At 35.0% G+C, this 18078-nt stretch overlaps 2 protein-coding genes across 4 annotated transcripts in view; one reads left to right on the top strand and one right to left on the bottom strand.

Annotated features, from left to right (window-relative positions):
* Positions 1-5721, bottom strand: part of LOC142352094 (uncharacterized) — a 103368-nt gene extending 97647 nt beyond the window's left edge. For all 3 annotated transcript variants that reach the window (XM_075404462.1, XM_075404463.1, XM_075404464.1), the window contains exon 1: positions 5709-5721. The gene's annotated coding sequence lies outside the window, so the exon portion shown is untranslated. The remainder of the gene's footprint in view (positions 1-5708) is intronic.
* A 1392-nt stretch (positions 5722-7113) lies between these two features.
* LOC142352120 (mediator of RNA polymerase II transcription subunit 4-like) lies at positions 7114-13308 on the top strand. Its single transcript, XM_075404492.1, has 3 exons — positions 7114-8051; positions 12325-12532; positions 12978-13308. The coding sequence occupies exons 1-3, from the start codon at positions 7735-7737 to the stop codon at positions 13095-13097; spliced, it is 645 nt and encodes a 214-aa protein (XP_075260607.1). The 5' UTR covers positions 7114-7734; the 3' UTR covers positions 13098-13308.
* The last annotated feature ends 4770 nt before the right edge of the window (positions 13309-18078 follow it).

Genomic DNA, 18078 nt, shown 5'->3' with positions numbered 1-18078 from the left:
AGAGGGCTATAATGGGAAAGACGCTAATTATGAGCCAAGAACAATTTACTTTGAGAAAGCAACGTTTGGTTCGCTTGTCTTTGCGTGCACTGGGGGAGCTGGCCCATGAGCTTCAAAAGCACTGAAAGAATGGACATCAAAGCTTTGTACTACGCTGACATGTCATACCTAAGGACAAAAATCAGCTTCGCGCTCTTAAGGAGCTCAGTCTTCTGCATTCGAGGCTCTAGAACAGTTAGGCGGCGCGTTGATGCTTCAACTGGAGCGCTGTTTCTGAAGGAGGGAGGCTGTTAGTTTGACTCAACTATAATCGCTTTTAGTTTTGTTTTTTTTTCAAGGAATTAAGACAATGTTTTTTTAAACAGGTAAATTAATCAAATAACCGAAAAGTTAAAGTTTATATGCCCTCAGAATAATCAGGAACATTTATTGAAATAATCAAAATTGTACATGAATCTTCTGGGTATTAATTGATGTTACCCATTAAGCTGTTCGTTCCACTACATATAAAAATAAGACACGAATGATCCTATATGTCTATCTAATGGAAAATGTTCATGCTGACGTTGCAAGTACTCTGTTAAGGTTCTCTTGAAAAAAATTTTGCTCTGTCGCTCTTTCGTTGAAGGGTAATTTATTCCATTTTTATATGCGCTTCAAAATGAAAGGTTTTTTACTCTGGTTAGTATAATTTTGCGTTCTTATTATCAGCTGTTTTGTCTGTTTGTTCTTTTTTGACTGTAGGTGGTTTGCACATTTTTTAAATGTTTCTGAGACTATCCTCTGATCCAAGTCTGTGCGAAGTTTCACTATGATAAACTTTGAAATAATTAATTCAGCTGGTAGGACATGCACTTTGAGAAAGATATTACGACAATGATTGGATTTACGACGCGTATAATACACTTTTATGCCCCAACTAATCTGTCAATTTATACGTTGTATGTTTTTGCTGACAATATTTGTTACTTTTTCAAAACTACATTTAGATTTCCTTCAAAAGGTAATTTTGAGTCAAGGTGTATGCCTAAATAAGGACAACTCTCAGCAGATTTTATTAAATTTCCGTTAAAAATAACTTTTGTTTCTAATTCGTCCCTAGTAGAAACATAAAGTAGTTCTGTTTATCAGCATTCAAATAGAGTTGATTTTCTTTAAGTAACTGTCTGTCTTCAATAAAATATTTTCAATTTTTGTTGCAATTGTTTTTCTTGTATCGTCTGCAAATTGAACAAGCTCAAAATCACCTTTGATTTTTTTAAAAAAAATTGTTAACGTATAAATGAAAAATTAGGGGTTTTAATTCTGTGCCTTGCGATGTTCCATGATTAACGAAATTATGTTCTGACACCTCGGTGCCTATTTTGAAGCATTGTGATCTTTCTTCGAGAAAAAATTTCAATAATTAACTGCAGGCTCAGAGAATTTGAAGCACTCTGCTTTTTCAAGAAATGTTTTGTGTGAAATTGAATTGAATGCTTTTGCAAGAACTAAGAAAATTGCAGCAGTGTTTTTCCCTTTTTCATTGTTTCTATTACTACTGTCTCAGCGAAAAACAATACTGCATCTGTTGAAGATTTTTTGTTTTGGAATTCAAATTGCTCTTTATTCAACAGATTGTTTTATTAATGTGATCCATAATTTTGAAAAGGAGAAGTTTTTCAAAAAACTTAGCAAATTTAGTCGTGTTGTTGACCCATTTTTTTGTAAATTGCTGTAATATATATGACATATAGAACAGTTGGAAATTTAGTAGCCGCCCGTGCGCATTACTCTATGACTTTGGCTAATTGAGCGTGGTACTTGTTAAAATGCAAAGTTATGTTAGATTGTTAAATAGTTTATATTGATGAAAAATTGGTTTAATTAGACTAAATTTAAAAGAGTGGTTAGCACTGATGGAAGTTGGGTGTTCAATGAATGAATTTTTTCCTCGCTTTGGTCTGTACCCAATATCGGTTCTCTCACCGTGGTAAATTAACTAAGTCAACAAAGATATCTCAGTCATGTTGATTTCGCTCGAAGCCCGAGCTTTGTCTAATCACAGGTCTATTTTCCTTTCTGACAGCTATCAACCTTGTGTCAGCCATGAATCAGGTAATAAATTAAACTTTAAACTAAATCTTTCACCTTGAAAAAAATCCTAGGTTTTTAGTACATCTTTTTCATATATGTGTGCCATTCACACTGCTCCCCTCCTAACATGAATAGATAGCACAACTCACTCAAAATTAAACACTATTTTGATTCAAAGATCTTGTTATGTGAACGTCTTACAATACAATAAATTTGTAGATTCATATGGAAATATTAATTATCAGTTTTGGTTGTTCATAACTTTTTCTGCCTCGTCAAGTCCAAATACATTGTACGCTTCCCGTGCCGCATCAAGGAGAAGTTTTTCAAAAAGCTTAGCAAATTTAGTCGTGTTGTTGCCCCCTTTTATTTGTAAATTGGTCTGATATATATGACATATAGAACAGTTGGAAATTTAGTAGCCGCCCGTGCGCAATACTCTATGTCTTGGCTAATTGAGCGTGGTACTTGTTAAAATGCAAAGTTATGTTAGATTGTTAAGTAGTTTATGTTGATGAAAAATTGGTTTAATTAGACTAAATTTAAAAGAGTGGTTAGCACTGATGGAATTTGGGTGTTCAATGAATGAATTTTTTCCTCGCTTTGGTCGGTACCCAATATCGGTTCTCTCACCGTGGTAAATTAACTAAGTCAACAAAGATATCTCAGTTATGTTGATTTCGCTCGAAGCCCGAGCTTTGTCTAATCACAGGTCTATTTTCCTTTCTGACACCTATCAACCTTGTGTCAGCCATGAATCAGGTAATAAATTAAACTTTAAACTAAATCTTTCACCTTGAAAAAAATCCTAGGTTTTTAGTACATCTTTTTTATATATGTGTGCCATTCACACTGCCCCCCTCCTAACAAGAATAGATAGCACAACTCACTCAGAATTAAACACTATTCTCATTCAAAGATCTTGTTATGTGAACGTCTTACTATACAATAAATTTGTAGAATCATATGGAAATATTAATTATCAGTTTTGGTTGTTCATAACTTTTTCTGCCTCGTCAAATCCAAATATATTGTACGCTTCCCGTGCCGCATCATTTGTCAGAATTTGATATGCCCGATTAATGGTCTTGAAGAGTTCTTTGTCTCCACCAGCACCAGGGTGCGTCAACAGGCTCATTTTGTGGTAGTGTTTGCTGATCTGATCGTTTGAAGCAGAAATTTTTAACAACAAAATCTGGTATAGCCTTGCAGGCCAGTTCATAATGTTTTTGCTCCAAATATCCAATAAAAATTTCTCCGTGGCCTTTGTTTTGGCTTTTTCATTCCTAAGAGTACTCTTTGTCCATCAATAAGAGAATCTTTTTTTCGGCATTCGTTGTCCAAATACTGATTGTAGTGTTCCAGCTGCTCAAGCTCTGACATCAATTGGTCATTCGTTTTCTCTATATTTTCTATGGTCTTGCCCTTCTTAGCAACCTTGACTTCCAAGTCGGCCAACTCCTGCTTCAATACCTCGTTGGATTGCTTCTGTTCAGCATTTCTGGCTGCTGCTGCCTTTAAGTTACCTCGTAACGCCTCACACTCGGCGCTCCATTTGCCCAAAACTTCTTTTGTAGCACTTTGGTCTCGTTGCAATAGTTTTCCAGTTCCTGTCGAAGCTCAACGAGGTCCTTTTGAAGTGAAGGGTTAGTACTCTTCAACTTCTCTATATGTGACCACTGATTTTGAAGTTCCACTTCAGTCTGCAGAGCACGCGACCAAATATTGGCTGGTGCCAGATGTTCTAGCGTAGATACTTTCCGTGTCCGCGACAGACAAGATTTGACTCAATACACTCCCGTTGAAATAATCCCTTTGAAAAAATCTCGGAAATAAATTTCCACAATTCTGGCATGTAGTACACATATTCACCAATCTGTGGAATCTCTTTACCCGCTATATTGGATAGAAACACTTTTTGCTTCTAAAGCTTCTCAATATTTTCAATCTTGAACTCAAGATTTTTCCTTTTTTCTTTCTTTTTTTTTAGTCTAGATACTGAGACGTTCCCGAGTTTTTTTTTGGTCTCAAACTCGAGATTTTTCCTTTTTTTTGTTCTTGAACTCAAGATTTTTCCTTTTTTTCTTTCTTTCTTTGGTCTCAAACTCAAGACGTTCCCGTTTTTTTGGTCTTGAGCTCAAGAAATTTTTTTTTGTCTCGAACTCGAGACGTTCCCGTTTTTTTTGGTCTTGAACTCAAGACAATTTTTTTTGGTCTCGAACTCGAGAAGTTGCCCTTTCTTTTTTTTTGGTCTTGAACTCAAAACAACTTTTTTTGGTCTCGAACTCGAGACGTTCCTGCCTTTTTTTCTTTTTTTTACAACTGACTCATTTAGGGACTCTTTTTCTTCAATCATTTTCTTTCGTTCTCGGCGCTCATTTATTAATTTGAGTAATTGATTGTACATACGTGTTCCCGTTATGGGGTCAAGATTTTGCAGTAATTGTTGCCAAGACGCTCCATTAATAACTAATCCTAAATAGTGGAACAATATAGGAAAATTTTTCACAATTTGAAAAATGAGGTAGACTGTTAAGACTGACACAGCAATGTCCTTCGTTTTAACCAAATGTATATGCTTTCGGTTCTTATATTCCGGAAAAATTTTATTTCATTTGTTAGAAAAAATTGTTTTTGGAACTGATCGTTCCAGTGAATAAAATTTTCATGACTGTTTTTTCCATTCGAAACTTGGAATACTTCCCGACTGATAATTCCTTTACTATTATGGCAAATTGTTCGAGCAATTTGACTCTGTTTTACTTCTGATGCGGAGAAAAGGCTGCGATGCAGGTTTTCATCACTTACATTTAAGTTACTATTGATCGACCGCTGATATACCTCACGATTGAATTTCTTCAGCGTTTCTCTATATTGTTGAAAACTGCCGTCTTCTAAATTGACAACATTTGTGTACAGTGGGTTGCATACAATGATTGTATAATTATGATACAAAACTTTTGTAAAAAGGACCATATATCTAATAGCGAAAAATTCTGACCGTTTACCAACATAAGTACTTCTTCTGTGCGAAAAAGAAGTTTAGTTATTGCTGCTACCTCTCTTTGCATATTTATGAACATGTAATACAGATCCTGCTCTTTCGACGTTAATTCTTTTCTCGAAGAGCGTTGCTCATTGACTAACAATGTTTTTTGGTATTTCAATCGTAGTTTGAACTTTTAGTCGTTGAATCTTGCATTGGAGCGTTCTAATTTTCCTTAAAATATTTTCTCTTTCTTTGAGAAGATCGATATTAAAGGGGTCAAGAACGCTTGAAAGAAATATTCCCATGGTTATTTGAAGATTACCAGTTTTCAATTCTGAACTTTCCTCAGAGTAAAAACAGCTGAAACTCCTGTTGTTTTCACCTGCTGTCCACACAAACTAATTGTTTTTTCCTCTAAGATTTCTAATGCAAAATCTTCATATTCAATTTTGTGTAAAATTTTTCCGCTCATAAAAGTGGTCTTGTTGTTACCAAAAATTTTTACAGGGTCCTCCTTATTAAAAAGTTTGATCGTTTGACATGTTTACTCACCTTGATTTTCAAAGAAGTAGTTTGCTAAGTCGTCTTCAATATATGGAACTTTGATGAAAACAGTTCTCGAGAAACGTAGGGGATCCTTAAAATTTAATAAGTTTCTTTGCAGCAAATTTCCCCAAATTTTTCGATGTAAATTTTTGCATTAATTACCACATGTCCAATAAGTTTTTATCCTGTAGCTGAAGTCCACTCTACAGGTTCCGCTTACATAGCGCCTTCGCGCCCATTTTTTGTCATGAAGCTTTGACAATGCTTTTCGACACTGTTTTGAATACATTAATTAACAATAAACTGCAGATGAGTACTAATTGCGTATTTTGCCGCGTTGAAAGCTCACGCATGGACAAATCCTTGACCCGGTGATTTAATGTTTTCTAAACTGTCAACGGCTTTGTAGATTTCTTTTGAAGTCAATACTCTAAAATTGAATTTTTCAGAACAGTGGTTCAACTTATGCATTTTGAGAGGAACGAAATCATCAGAACATTTGCCCATTTCCGCAAAAGATTTATTAACTGCATTGCAGATTGCTTTTTTGTCAACGGTCTTGGCTCCGTCTGTTTCAATTTTAGACACCTTGTGTGTGGTTTCCTATTTTTTTGTTGGTGAATTTCCATTTCTGCTTCGATGTTTCATATCGCTTAAAAAACTCAACATTAATTGTGATGTCCACAAATACAGGGTTCACTTTCGGTTCACTAGGTTAGGGCATTTTTTGAACTCGTCAAAAATTGTAGTTTTGAGAAAATTTGTGTTGATTGTACACATGATATTTTTCTCCTATTAATTTTTTTTAGTTCTTTTTTTGTTTTGTTTTATTGAAGAAGCACAGATCTGTGTAGATGCATGTTGATCAAATATACTTTGAAAAATTTTAATTTCATTTTTTAAACATTTCATCACAATTTTCCTGTTGAAACATAGGTCGCCAGTACGCAAAAGGCAAGTCCCTGTTAAATTTCTCCCCCGAGAAAAACTTCATGTTTCTTCTTAAAAATATATCTATCTTCGTTCCTCCCTAATGTTTCAGTCACCAAATTCAGGAAGATTGTCTGTTAAGGAATATGCATTAGATACTTCAGCACTCAACTCGTTCCAGAAAAAATCGAAAGGACGATTGTACGAAATATTCACCAAACATTTATCTTTCAGAGGTTCATTAACTTAGAGGCACATTGATTCAAAAAAAAATTACCTTAGCTATCTCAAATTCGTTTTTACTGTTAACATTGAAGTGTCTGGGGATCCAAACTCCAACACCCCCACCTCGCTGGACTCCAGTTTGTTTTTTGATCGAGCTTATTTTAAGAAAAGATGTTCCTTACTAATATTGAAGTTAGTGTCCTGCTGCTCGGAAATCCATTTTTCGGTTACTAAAAGTATAGTTTTCGAATCTAGTAGCAAATATAAAGGTCTTTATTCCTATTCTGTAAGCTACGCGCATTTATGAGAAAGAATTTCAAACAATTTTGGGATGGATCTAGCTTTTTATCAAATGTCGACAACTTCGATGTATTAAAGGGTCCAAGATTTTTTTTCAACATCTCCACAAAGGAGTAATGTTTTTCTCAAATCCAAATTGCAAAGAAAACGAACAGCTTTGGGGCGAAAAATTGTTTCACTCCAGCTGACCATCGATATGTACACAATATTGTATAACGAATGTTTTGCTTGAGTTAAACTGCTCCTAATTACTATGAAATGGTTTTTGTGCAAATTTGTTAGATTATTTGTGCAAAATAATGCTGACCTTTTATGGATAGATTTGCTACGAAATGCGTTATGAAGGCGTAGTGCTGGGAGGGCCTCGGGTCAGCCAATATTCACTGTGTTGGGGAGGGCATTTCTTAAATTATTTTTTTCAATAATTAAAAAGTAAGTTCCATCGCGTATAATTTGTTAGCTTGAAGAAGAGCAAAATTGAATTGCTCTCTTTAAAAAATGAATGTCGTATATTTTCGTTGATACCATAATGTTTGCTAATGTTTCCTTATCGAACAATCACATAGTTGCATATTTTAAAAGCAATCAGTGCTAATTTCGGGACTTCTGGTAAAACTCTACCGACAATCGAAAAATCGCCGACATATGATTAGCAAAAAGTTGCTTCAATGTGCAGCTATGCTGCATGTAGAAATACGAATTTACCGAAAGCGATTTTCTCTTCACTTTTTGATGAAGTTATGGAAAATGCAGATAGTGGCATGGAGAACACCTTTTCGTCAGAGCAGCTTCTGATTGCATTTCGTCAAATGAAAGAAGCAGAGCGCAATTTGGAAGAAGTGCTGTTTCAAGCGCAAAATAAACTGAAGAGATGTAAGAATTCGGAAGGTCTTGAACTAGACGAATTGGTCAGATATGCTCATTACATTAGCATCGATCATTCAGTAGCGGCACCGCTGAACTGGGAACAAGGAGATCCGAGGAGGTGTGCCTTTTATTTAATATAACTCAACCTTAGGGTTATATTTCGATTAATTTACATGTTTCAATTAAAAAAAATCAATATCACTGAGTCACAGAATATTCACTTCTGGGTAGGATTCGCCCTCCAGTCACAGCGCTGATATTGAACGCATAACATTTTTTTTTACTAATTTTGATAGCAGAAGAAGATCTGTTAGCACAATGTATTAGTTGAGAGTTAATAAATTCAAGGATCCTAATGGTCGGCAGTAATTAAGGTTTTCTAGGATCCGCTTCGTAGCTTTTTCTTGAATTTTTTCTCGAACAGTCGCATTTCAGACTTCAAAGGCATATACAATGTCTCTTGTGCATATACAATGTCTCTTGTCCATAGATCTCTTGTGCATAACAGTTCGATCCATATGTTAGGATTGGAATATGTTTCTTGTAATTTGGTGAAAAAACTTGTTCGCTTTACTAGTTCGAAATTCTACATGTTCGTTTCAGGTGAGGTCGTCATAGTGATTCCAAGATCCACATTTGTTGTTTTTTCCGGCGCCCATTGAGCCAACATTGGAGTTAGTCTCGACTTGATGTTGATATTTATTTTCTGGCTGGCATTTCGATCAATTGAAACTAATATTGTTTTCGTAACTCCAACAAAAAATTGAATCTAGATCTTGTATGATTCCCTCTGAGGTTCCAAAATTTCTATCAGTCAGTAGTTTAAGATCGTCGGCAAAAAGACTTTGCAGTTCAGAACCGTTCCGGGTAGATTGTTAATAAAAATAGGAAAGTAGGGGTCAAGTATTCAACCCTGAGGTAAACCCGGGGTGGCCGGCGAATTCATTGACTTTAGGTTTCCATATTTCACGTATTGCAGTCTGTTGTCTCCTAATGGGACAATCATTTGAAGAATAACTGGTCTGCTTTCACCAAAACCGTATCGTTAATCTGTTATGAATAATTTTAAAAAATTGACAATTGAGCCCTACAAAAAATTTTCCTAATACTTTGAGAGAATGCATAACAATGTAAGGGGACGATAATTAGGGACATCTGCTTTCGGCCTTTTTAAAATTGGCTAATTGCTGCAATTTTCTTGGTAATGAGACAGATTCCAAGGCGCTTAGCGTTTATTGTTAAATCGAAGACAGATTTTAAAAAGAATCCTGGGCACTGTCACTGTGAACAACTGCAGGCCTAATATCTGGCCCACACGACATCGATACGTCTAATGAGTCCAGATTTTAAACATTTTATTCATTTGTTAAGGTGAAATTTTTCAATGTTTTGATTGAAATTTTTATTTTAGACGGATTGCACGATGAAGACTGAGCCGCGAAACATTTATTTAAAGATGCTTTTTAAGCATCACAGTAAGATATTTCTGGGTTCCATTTTATTTGAGGCGGAACTGAAGGTCCCGTCCATAAACTCCTCAAATAATTGTTCATGGCTTGGGAATTCCGACAAAGATGTGTTTGATAGCTCTTCTGAACCACGTCTATGGATTCTGCTATGTTGTTTCTGGATATTTCTATCTTATGTCTCATTCAGTCCTTGTTGGCTAGTAGTTTCTGTTTTCTTTTAATTGTTAAATTTTTTCATTAGGCAGGCGTGTGATCCACGGAAAAACTAGATCTATGCTTACTCCGTCTCGTCAACTTTCTGAACTGCTCATTGAACTGTTGATCTGAAGTAAGTTAATATAAGCGTGTCCTTGAATTGCTCACATTACATTAAGAACAGAAAACATCACGTACACCTTGATTACTCAGAATAATGAAATTAGGTATGACTAGTAGTGTCCCACAGAGTTCAATACTTGGACCAGTATTGTTCCGTTCCTCCAACGACCTGCCGGAGATATTCAAAAATTCGTACATTTATTTTTTGCCGATGTCAAATTCATAATAACAACTATAACAAAATCCTAATCAACCTAGAAATAAAGAGTTTTGAATAATGGAATTCGAGAAATATGACGCTATTCGCCGAAGGGAAAAACGCATTTCTCATTTCGTGGTTCGATCAGAAATTTTTGTTTTGAATAATGAATCCCTCAGCCCACCAGAGTACTTGATAGAACTTGGCGTCTACGTAAGTGAGAATCCTGATTGGAGCACACACACATTGATAAAAAACTATTCTTTATAGAAAGCAACACCTCTCCAAAGGCTACCAATAAAGCTAAAATGTGTCTATACAAATCGACGATTCTGCCTATTGTAAGTTACGCGTTACCATGCCTTCACTTTACCAAGCAATCTATATACAAACTTGAAATATTCCAACTAGTAATTCAGAAACGAATAGCAGCTTTCTTTTGGCAATTATGTCTAAAAACAACGAAGACAACTCGTCCACTTGGCTGTTTGTTTGCGACTGCCAAATGTGCTGGAACTCTTGGTGCCTATTGACCGTATAGAGAGATCCCTCCAGCTTGCTAGGGGTCCTCGACAACAACAAAAATATAGTTTGTGTTTGAAGAGTTTTGAGTCTTGTCGTAACTGTGGTTTCAAATTGTAGCTGTTTTGTCATTTGTACGTTGTCGAGATTTTTGTGACAGAAGCTAGATTTACAGTTGGAGTGCTCTAAACAGTATTTTCAGAAACAGCTTTTAGATGTTGACATTTTTTTTGTTTTTCGAACCCTCACATTTGTTTGGGGGTTGAGGAACTTCTAGTTCTCTTGCTTGTTTTTTTAAGTCAATTTTGGCCGATCGATTTTTTTCAGGAGAGTAATAAAAGAGCTGCAGTTGAAAAGTTTCAGTAAAACTGAATGGGTTCTCGGTGTGACATTTTAGGTTTGTTTCCTTTTCGCGCCACCAAAGCGCTTAAAATTATTCGATTTTTTTCTGTACTTATATTTGTTCTTTTTTTCTAGATAAGTATATTTGGATATTTTACTTTTGTATGAAGGAAATAAACATCCGGGAAATTAACTTCATTAAAATTTTGTTTTCATCAAAACAATGAATCATCAAAATTTTGTTAGTTTCATGAAAATTTTGTTTTCATCAAAACAATGAATCATCAAAATTTTGTTTTGTTTAAACTAACACATTATGCTAATTAGATCCAGTGAAACACGGTAGATTCTTAGCAAAAGTTGCAGATCTGATCGACAAACTAATACATTGTCAGTTTGTCTATCTTTTTGAAGAGTGTTTCTCGCTACGGACGCGTCGCCAGCAATAATACCTCAGTACAAAAAACTACAGAGTACAGATATGTGCAAGAACAATTATAAAAATTGTATGCGGTTTACTTTGAGGTTAAGACGTGGCAGTAAATAGTAATGTTTATATGTATGATTCAGCGGCAAGAGAGGAGAATAACAAAATTACACTAAAATCACAGTATTTTGTTATTCTTCTCTCCTGCCGCTGGTATATCGTTAAAACTGTGATTTTAGAATATTTTATTCTTTTCTTCTCTGTATCAAGCGCTGTATCATACATATACACATTACTGTAAATGTTCTCCATTTAAATCGAAACAGACCGATTTAGAAGTTTTGAGTCGAAGGAAAAACTCACATCAGTTTGATGTTTCCAATATAATTTATAGTAAACGTTTGTTTTTTTTTTTTCATGGCACGTAGCAATGACAAGTAGCATCTGCAATTAATGACCTCTAATGTGTTATTGTTCAATATTAAAAATAAGCAGGGATTCTTTTTTTAAAAAAACGAAGTTGTTGATTCTTCTCTTGAATGAACGACTAACGAATAATAAACCGAACCACTAAACAGTAGCGTTAATAGTGGCGAACTGCATAATTCTCGTGAAGTTATTTTCATATCAGATTATTTTCCGTTTCTTAATCACTCTTTTGAAGGGAGATTTTCTCTTTAAGGCAGTATTGCGCATAATTGGTTGACTGTTCTTTTCAGAACCCTTAAAACAAAATTGATGTCGCCAGTTGCCGGTGTAACGGAATCGTACTTTCGATTTTATAAATGAAATAAGTTGATTTTTTATGATCGATTTTTCTCGATTTGAAAGGTGAATTTGATTGCTGCCCTACAAAATATAGTAAATGAACAGAAAGTCGTCGACTAATAATAAAATTTGGGCTTATAAAATTTCTATTTGTTTTGATTTTAAAAATTCTAAACTGCAGTTCTAAAATTTTTGCCTAGTAATTAGTAGTATTATATTGTTGGTGTTATCAATAATCTGTTGAATGTGAAGCAGCAATTTTGAAATAATAAGAGAATTAATTTTATACTGAGTTCATTTACCTCTAAGGGCATAGTTAATTGTTGGAACTAGATGAAATATTTAGGCCTTATCCCACGGAAAATGAAATGCGAGCAGGATGGCTCGGGCGACTCAACGAGCTTCAGATAACCTCAGAATCTGCTATTCCAGCTGAGTTAATTACAGAAGCAGTTCCTTTGTCTGTCAGAGAGGGACCGGTACCCACAACTAGCTTAGATCAAGTAAATGGCATTAACAGTCAAGCAGAGATCATAGCTGCGTCAAGCAATCGGGTAAGCTTAATTCGCAAAGACCTGAAAATGGTATAGTTGTTATTTTTTCGATAATTTCTGTTAACAATTGAAAAAGATGTATGGTGTAGCTGTAAATTCTGACAGTTGTTTTCAAGTTATGCTCGATAAAATTTATATTAACACCAAAAAATTTTCTAATTTTTGCAGAATATGTAAAGATGTGCCTCCATACGTCATGCACAAGCTGTTGTGTTTAAGTAGTTTGTCTTTCGAGGGTCTCTCTTTTCCATTAGAAGTGTTTTTTTCTCGAAAACGAGTGTTGAATACAGTGGACGATAAAAGAGGAAACGTCAGATTTGAAGACTATGCGTTGTCAAAAGTAGGTAGCTCATGAAAGATTTAAATTGTCGATAATCTACTTCTTTTCTTTCGAACATTCAAAACCTCAAACTATTAAGTTTAATAGTACTGGTTTTCGTTTCAGAAAGAGCCACAGCCAGAAGCTTCTTTTGCCAATGCGTGGCCTTCAAATTCCTTGGAAAAACCGAACAGAGCTACGGATGAAGTTGAAACTATGTCCAGTGATTCATCTGAAAGCATTTAAGTGTGTTGGAGCAGGTCAAGATTTTGCTACGAGCCTGAGAGAAGAGCGTTGGCTGATGACGGTGGAGCATTCTTTGTTGCGTCTCAAGTGTCGCAGAGGAGATAAATGTGTGAAAATTGAACGGAGGATTGTGAAACTGAAGAAACCTGATCTTAAAATTTCTTGAATTAAATTGATCAACTTCAAGAGCAAAATTGAAGATTTTTATTTAGTTTTGCATAGATCAGTATGCCAGCGATGTCCAGTTAAAAATATTGGACTGTGGATGAGTTTTCCTTATTTGTATACATGATGTATTGATTTGAATGACGTGTTCCTTTCTTTATCTGTTAAATTGCTCTCGAACGAAGTTTGAGGCAGGTATTGTAAACGTGTCTTATGCAAAATCTTTGCTTGACCGTGCGTTCTAGAACATTCTTCGAGTTCTCAAGTGTCTTTTTCACGCTTCACTTCTTCAGTTTTGAGTGATGGTATTTGTCCTCATTGTCAGTTGCTAATATAAGAGCGGTTGAGGATTAAAGACGAGGTCGCGGGATCCTAGCTGTTTTAGGTCGGAGTGTTTGCACCCATAAAAATTTGTCTAAGCTACACTATGCTAAACGTTAGTTTTTAGCTATTTTGCTGTTTTTTGAATATCAATCGACATTATGCTGTTTGTGATCTTTTGCGTTTGTGCCCTCAGCTTAGTGGGTGCATATTTTTTGCACCCCCAGACGCACGAGCCATATTTTTACGTTATGATTTAACATGTAATGAGATGGGCTCTGTGACTGGAGGGAGCATAACGTACTGGGGGGAGGGGGGCTCAAACGGAAACAATCCGCCGATTGTATTGTTTCGTTGCATTTGTTGCGGGTTTAATAAAAGGTTGGTGCTCGATGGAATTTTCAGGTATCAATCGGTTATTGTTTCGACGGTATAAATCGGTGTTTTCATAGAGAAATCTGACAAAAATGGAGAGTTTTAAAACTGTGCTGTCAATTTTTTGAAATTTGAACTTTGTCTGCATATTATGTCCTGCCTATTCTTGGTTTGGCATTTTAAAGAAGTCAATGAAATTCATGAAACATATCATGTGTTCTTTGAGGAAGTCATTAAAAGTTTCTAATTTTTAATTCAGTTGATTTTCGGGGCTAGTTTTTTCATTATTTGACGTTACTGTTTTTTTTTGTTTTCCTGAGTCGGTTTAGTACGTAAAGTTCTTAAAAAGGGTTGATTATTTGGCAGAGACGGCTCTTTGAGTCGTTTCTAGAATGCTGTTTGCTAGGTGTTTTGTTTTGGTAAGAGATGTTATGAGATTTTTTTAAGTTCACCTTAAAGAATATTATAGGCTAAAGTAATAATATTCAATTTTTTATAGTGGTTTGAATCCTTGTGGTTATTCGTGTTGTTATACGCTAATTTGAAGCCTTTTCACCCATTAAGAAGTTAAATTGCTCTTGAACGAAGTTCATTGCAGTTATTGCAAACGTGTGTTTCTTTTTTATGCGAAATTTTTGCTTGGCGGGTTTGACTATTCGAGTGACTTTTACGCCCTTGACTTTTTGCGTTTCGCGTGCTCTAAAATTATCGCTCAATCACAATTTCAAGCTGCTGAACTCAATTGGCGGCAATTTAATACTAAAAGTCAAATGAAAAGTGCGCCGAAACTGGTGTCATTTTCACTCTAAATCTTAATAGTGGTATATGTGAACCTCTAATGTTGTTATTTGAAGCTAAGTTTTTTTAAAAAGTTTTTAAAACTCAAATTTTTGGCGAAGACGTTGTTTCTGAAATTCTTCAGCTGTGGATTTTTAAGATCTATTCACACTTTTTCTTGAGTTTGGAATTCAAATTTGAGTAGTGATTTTGGTCAAGTGGAAGCGGGACGTGGAGCTAAAAATTGAGAGGTTTTTTTAGCTCCGAATGTGTTGAATCGAATTTAAAAGTCTAAAAAAAAACAGTTTTAACAAAAATCGTTTTTATAATAGTAATTATTTCATATGCGGCAATTTGACTCAAGAAAATTTTTATCAAGAAAATTATCTGAACTGTAATATAAGACTTGTGCTGTTGTTTCTTGCAGGAAGTACATTGTGTACGTGGCAGTTTGCGTGCAAATTTTGAATGTGCTTTGATCGGTTTTTAAAAACGGTGTTCCATTTAAAATACTGATCTTTTCTATGGCTAGTGTTTTTTTAGTCAATGAAAATGCTTTGAATTTTAATTGAGGAGTTTCCTGCTATATTTTTTACTCGAAGTTCTTTCGACCATGTGATATGTGGTATGTCATGTGGTATTTTGACCTAAAAGAGAAAGGCATTAAGTGCTTATGTTTTATTGGATGACTTTTCGAACTTGTAGTTTCTGACATTGTGTATATAGTTATCCAATTTCGGCCGTTTTCCCCCAGATTTGTTATGTTGCTGTTTCTTAATAGGCTTTGTAAACGAATGGTCCTTTCAGTATCGTAGCAAAACTGTCTATTGCTAATGATTTGAAAAATGAGTGTTTTCGCGAGCCTTATATTGTATTTTAAGTAACAATTTGACACTAAAATGTCAATTTTCTGGTTTATTTTGTTTAACTTTTTGCAATTATTCATTTCTGGTTTTTTTTCGAATCGGTTCTTCGAAAGCGCCTTCTCTTGGTTTTTCTACAATTCAAAGAATTCGAATTGTATTGGGGCGCTGTCTTTTTTTAAGATCTGTTGAAGACAAATTGGAGTAGTCACGCCGAAACAGGAATTGGAGCGAAAAAGCGATTGCTTATGCGGCGTCAAATTTTTTGGCCCTAAATTTAAAGCAGAGTGAGAAAACGGTGTTTGAACAAATTTTCGCTTTCTCGCTAATGCTTTTTTGTTCACATGCGGCAATTTCACTTTTTAACTGTTTTTTTATTTTTTAGATTAGATTTTTTTCTAAACGGCTTTCCCAATCCATTCATCGTTCAATCGAAGCCTTGTTTTTTGTTTGAACCAAGTTTCAATTTATCGCTATTGGTTTTTTGTTCACATGCGGCATTTTGACATTTATTTTCTCTTTTTTAAAAAAAAAATTTTTTTTGATCTGATTTTTTTAAAAATGGTTTTACCAAATCACTATTAGTCCGTTCTAGATCTAATTTTTTGTGTAGTCAATGAAATTTCTTTGAATTGTACGTCAGGACTTGTCCTGCTATGTTTTTTATTTCGTCGTCGCGATTTTTGTTACAACCATATGATGTCACAACCACTTCAAATCTGCTTTTTGTTCGTTCGTTCATGCAATTTCAGCTGAAGTGCGTGTGTGACGTCATTTTTCGCTCTTAGTGGAGCGAGATTTTTGTTCATTTGCGTGATTAAATTTTTGGTCACACTTGATTTACCTCACTCACAAAAATGACTTCCTGACCTTGAAATTGACTTTTATTTACTTTAATTCAAAAAGTTAAGGTCAAATGGGTGTGTGTCACCCTGAATGAAGGTTATTAGAGGAGAGCAGCTAATAGAGGCAGCAAAATCTTGTACAGATTTTTATTCAAAATATAACATATCAGCCTTCAGTGAAAAGACGATTTTTTTGTTCTGTCTTTTTTGCTGTTTTTTTTAGACTGCACATCTACAAAGCTATTGCGGCTATTTTCTGGCAGTCTGCCAGCTATGATTTTGGTTTTTTCACACTTTTTTGGTTTTTTCACGTCGATGAGAAGTCAAATAACAGTGGTTATAGTTGCGCTGAAGTAGTAAAGGAGGAGATAATGAGTAGGTATGAGGCGTAATTTTTGTTCAAACTGCATTTAAAATGGAGTGAGAAATACGTGTTAAACAAATTTTCCATTGTTCAGAGCAATTTTTTTCACGCTTCTGTTTTCAGTGTTTGAAATTAGTTCTTTTAAATATTTATGAAAATCGTTTTTTATAAATATTACATGTCGTATCACGTATTATTATTAATGACAGCTCCTGTTGGTTGCTAAGCAGACATCAATGAACCCAATTAATGGTGTGTGTCCGTAGCTAGCGGGTCTCACGTCTTTGAAACTATTTGTTTTCGAAAATCTTAGATTTTTTGAGAAGATTTCATTTAGTGACGAAGGACAGGTTTCACAGGTCTCCAATAGACATCAAATTGATTGATTTAACGTTTTCAGTTCAAAACTATTGATCTTTAACTTTGACTTATTCCCTCTTTTTGGTAGATTTTTTTATTTTTGTTAATTTCTATCGTCACTTTGTTATCTTAACTCTAATTACTTTGTTATCTTAACTCTAGTCACAGATCTCATGAGCTGCTAAGAATGTTTTAATTAACTGATTGAATTGTTTTTTGTTACAGTTTTGCATGTAATTGTACTTATTGCTGTCTGATCTATTTATTAATTTAACAACAGGTCTCTCGGGATGAAGGTTATTAGAGGAGAGCAGCTAATAGAGGCAGCAAAAACGTACAGATTTTTATTCAAAATATAACATATCAGCCTTCAATGGAAAGACGAATTTTTTTGATCTGTCTTTTTTACTGTTTTTTTAGATTGAAGATCTGCGAAGCTATTGCGGCTATTTTCTGGCTGTCTGCGAGCTATATTTAAGTCCTGTTTGCATTTATAAGCTTTTGACTTGAGCTGCTGTAAAACTGGAGATCCGAAGACTTATTTTTCGGGTTTTCAAATCAATTTCTTAAATCATTTTGCCGAAAATTTTTACTTGAATTAGTGTTTAATCGCAGCTTAGGCCTGGAGACGCAGTCATTTTTATTGCTAAAATAGAAAGCATTTAACAGAGAATTCAATCCTCCCCTGCTCCCCACCCCTCCACCTCATTTCCGCAGTAACCCAGAACGCCCGATCCCTCTCTCCGACGCCCCCCCCCCCCCGCACTCAACGCCTCCCGCCTTACTCACCCCACGCCCCTTCAATTAAGCTCAGAATAGAATCCTGGATAGAATTATGGATATTTTGGACAGTGCGATATTATCTTTTTGAAAGGTAACTTTCAATTGTTTCCTACATTTTTAATGTAATT

Source organism: Convolutriloba macropyga, chromosome 13 (assembly GCF_964194025.1).
Source record: "Convolutriloba macropyga chromosome 13, txConMacr16.3, whole genome shotgun sequence".
In the NCBI taxonomy this organism is placed as follows: domain Eukaryota; kingdom Metazoa; phylum Xenacoelomorpha; order Acoela; family Convolutidae; genus Convolutriloba; species Convolutriloba macropyga.
Note: the sequence above shows the minus strand (reverse complement) of the source record. Positions and strands in the feature narration are given on the sequence as shown.

Bases quoted from the DNA above. Each gene is read 5' to 3' on its own strand.
- LOC142352120 (XM_075404492.1), top strand. From the start codon at position 7,735: ATGTGCAGCTATGCTGCATGTAGAAATACGAATTTACCGAAAGCGATT. The intron at 8,052-12,324 runs GTGTGCCTTTTA...TGAAATATTTAG, and splicing joins GAACAAGGAGATCCGAGGAG to GCCTTATCCCACGGAAAATG. The intron at 12,533-12,977 runs GTAAGCTTAATT...TTTTCGTTTCAG, and splicing joins TAGCTGCGTCAAGCAATCGG to AAAGAGCCACAGCCAGAAGC.